The 3,581-nt window shown below is 29.9% G+C and overlaps 1 protein-coding gene across 1 annotated transcript; it reads right to left on the bottom strand.

Annotated features, from left to right (window-relative positions):
- On the bottom strand, positions 1–1,133 carry LOC124419293 (protein AF-10-like). Its single transcript, XM_046947978.1, has 2 exons — positions 572–1,133; positions 1–506 (listed from the first exon to the last, which is right to left on the bottom strand). The coding sequence occupies exons 1-2, from the start codon at positions 924–926 to the stop codon at positions 1–3; spliced, it is 861 nt and encodes a 286-aa protein (XP_046803934.1). The 5' UTR covers positions 927–1,133.
- Between the last annotated feature and the right edge of the window lie 2,448 nt (positions 1,134–3,581).

Below are 3,581 nucleotides of genomic sequence, written 5' to 3'. Positions count from 1 at the left end.
CTAACCTGATGCTCCTGCATTACTAAGATTATGTAGTGAAGTGGATGAGGATAGATTACTCGCATTCATATTCGTACTAGATGACGATGAAGACTGTTTTGTGGCATTCGAAGATTTTCGTTGTTTCGACGACGACGATGTCGATGACGTTAGATTTGTAGTGATTTTAATGCTGGTAGCCGATGTAGAAGATGCCGTAGTGCTCATGGTTGAATCGATTTCCTTTTCTGGTGATGAACCCGAATCAGAGGAAGTATCATGTGCAATTGGTTTATAGGGTGGTATAGTCTTAACATTACCTCCTTTTTTCAATTTGCTATAGTGATGCTGACAGTAGCCACAATATTTTACATTATCCAAATAATTGCCAGCCTCCTCACAAAGCAAGCCCAAACTTTGAGCACACGTGACATGGAATTGTTGCTTACAATTAGATTTATTGCACTGCATACAGGCGCCGACAGTGGCGCGATGTGGTTTACCCAATTCCTGACATATATAACAATCTGGAATAAGAAATAAAAGAACAGTTATATATGTCATATCATTATCTATTGTATTATCAACTTACTTTTGCCATACCTCTCCTGAGGTATCAATTGCAGTATAATGGGTTCCATAGTCGTAACATTACCAAATCTAACCTCCGGTATATACAAAGCACAGACCACATGAGCCCATCCTTGATTATCTGTTTTCTTAAGTGCTCCATCTCGCGAGGGACACAACTCACAACGGACACGCGTTGAACGCTCTTGACTTTCACACTTTCGGCAAAACCATGGACCCGTGGGCACGGTTACGATGCCATAACAAGCTTGATGCACAGCAACGGTACAATTTTGGCCATCACAATATACGAGCGGATTTTCGGGCCAACCACGCTCATCTGAACATACACAACAGCCGCCGACCATCTCCTTCATTGTGGTCTGTATGAGCCTTTTACGCTTGCGTGAATCTATTTTTGCAAAAATGCTTCATAACACAACCAAAGTTAAAAATATATATGTGTGTTGATTACTTTGTTTCTTTTTTGATTGATTTAGTGTAAGTTATGGGGAGTCGATGTGGTTGTGGTGTAAAGGACTGGAGATTTGTTCACTTTGTAGGTTTTAACTGTAAAGAAAGGATGTTTTTCTTATTAATGTTGAACGAAAATTATTGTTTTGAAGAAAAGATGTTTGCGTACGTTTTCTTTTTTGACAAGATTTCTGATTTCCATTTGACGTTTTTATCCTAATATCATAGATTTTTGTAAAAATCAAAATTTTTCCTAAAAAATCTAATTTTAAAGAATTTTATTTAGTATAAGAGTTTTGCCTTTGTATAAGAGTCTAAAAGATTTGTCTTAACATAAGAGGCCTGTATACGAGTAATTATCTTGTTTAGTATAAGAGTTTTATCTTATGGTTTTTTTACTCAGTATAACAGTTTTAAGAGTGAGTATAATAATTTTGTTTTAGTATGAGTGTTATGACTTAGTATAAGAGTTTTCTCTTAGTATAAGAGTTTTATTATAGTATTACAGTTTTGTCTCAGTATAAGAGTCTTATCTTGTCTTAGTACAAGAATCTTGTCTTAGTATAAGAGTTAAAAGTTATAAATAAGAGACTTGTCTTAGAGTAAGTGTTTTGTCTTTGTATAAGAGTTTTATTATCTTAGTCTTATCTTGTCTTAGTATAAGAGCCTCGTCTTAATATAAGAGTTTTTTCTTAGTTGAAACTTATAAATACTTGTCTTAGAGTAAGATTTTTGTCTTAGCATTAGAGTTTTATTATAGTATAACAGTTTTGACTCAGTATAAGAGTCTTATATTGTCTTAGTATAAGAGTCTTATTTTGTCTTAGTATAAGAGTCTAGTCTTAGTATAAAGGTCTCATCTTAGTATAAGAGTTTTGTTTTAGTATAAGAGTTAAAAATTATAAATAAGAGACATGTTTTCGAGTAAGAGTTTTGTCTTAGTATAAGAGTTTTACTATAGTACAATAGTTTTGTCTCAGTATAAGTCTTATCCTGTCTTAGTATATGAGTCTTGTCTTAGTATAAGAGTCTCGTCTTAGTATAAGAGTTTTGTCTTAGTTGAAACTTATAAATAAGAGACTTGTCTTAGAGTAAGAGTTTTGTCTTAGTATAAGAGTTTTATTATATTATAACAGTTTTGTCTCAGTATAAGAGTTTTATATTGTCTTAGTATAAGAGTATTAACTTGACTTAGTACAAAAATCTTGTCTTAGTATAAGAGTCTCGTCTTAGTATAAGAGTCTCGTATTAGTATAAGTGTCTTAGTATAAGAGTTAAAAGTTATAAATAAGAAACTTGTCTTAGAGTAAGAGTTTTGTCTTAGTATAAGAATTTTATTATAGTATAACAGTTTTGATTGAGTATAAGAGTTTTGCCTTAGAATAAGGGTTTTGTCACAATATAAGAGATTTGTCTTAGTATAATTGCTGAAATTAAATTGAAGGGCTTAATCTTAGTATAACAGTTTTGCTTTAGTATAGAAGTTTTGCTTTAATATGTAAAATATGTTTATATTAGCTAAACAGTTAGGTTTCTGTAGGCGAATATTGTCTCAGCAAGAGAGTTTTGTCTTAGCATAAGAGCTACGCCTTAATATAAGAGTGTTGTCGTATTTAAAGTGTTTTGTTTTAGTAAAAGAGTTATGTCTAAGTATAAGATCTATGCCTTAATATAATAGTTATGTTATAGTATTAGACTATTAGTTTCACCTTAGTATAGGAGTTTTGTAGTAGTATTAGAATTTTGTCTTAGTATGAAGCTTTCGTCTTGCTAAAAGTTTTTAAGTTTTCATTTCATTTGTTTGCCTCGTAAATTTTATAATTTACTACCTTTATCTCTCAATTTATTATTATCTTTTTCATCTTTTCACTAACTAAATTCCATTACAACTAAACGTTTTGTAATTAAAACAAAAACATAATAATTTAAATGTTTGGCAAATAATTGTAACGTACAACAGCATTACAAAAGCAAAACAAAATAAAAAAAAATAAATTACAATGTCAGGGTAAGAAACACAAATCAAAATGACAATTGTAAAATCTTAAAATAACTGCAATATAAATGCATTATAATTTAAATCTTAACAATAATTAACTCAGAATTATTTTTTGTATTCTTATAAATTTATTTCTCCAATTGATTTGAGTTTTTTCTTTATTTTCAAGTTGAATGAACTTTTTAAGATGTTTGACAAAGAATCGCGTAAGAAATAAACAAATCTCTAGTAATACAATTTTAAATAGTTTAAGAGGAAAAAGAACAAAAATAAATTTTCTAATTTCAAATTCAAAATAACAGCCGGTATTTATGTTTAAAAATAAAAGAGAAAAAGAAGAATCAAATGTAGAAATACATTCAAGAAGACAAAGAGAAAAAGTATGAAAAAAATCAACAATAATATACAATAAGAGAACGAAAAGATGTTAAGTCAAATTAAATTTCAATTCATCTATCTATCTATCTATCTATCTATCTATCTATCTATCTATCTATCTATCTATCTATCTATCTATCTACCTATCTACCTATCTATCTATCTATCTATCTATCTATCT

The sequence above is a fragment of the Lucilia cuprina genome, chromosome 4, assembly GCF_022045245.1.
Source record: "Lucilia cuprina isolate Lc7/37 chromosome 4, ASM2204524v1, whole genome shotgun sequence".
NCBI classification, from domain to species: Eukaryota; Metazoa; Arthropoda; class Insecta; order Diptera; family Calliphoridae; genus Lucilia; species Lucilia cuprina.
This window is presented reverse-complemented; position numbering and strand designations above follow the sequence as displayed.

Bases quoted from the DNA above. Each gene is read 5' to 3' on its own strand.
- LOC124419293 (XM_046947978.1), bottom strand. From the start codon at position 926: ATGAAGGAGATGGTCGGCGGCTGTTGTGTATGTTCAGATGAGCGTGGT. The intron at 507-571 runs GTAAGTTGATAA...TTCTTATTCCAG, and splicing joins TCAGGAGAGGTATGGCAAAA to ATTGTTATATATGTCAGGAA.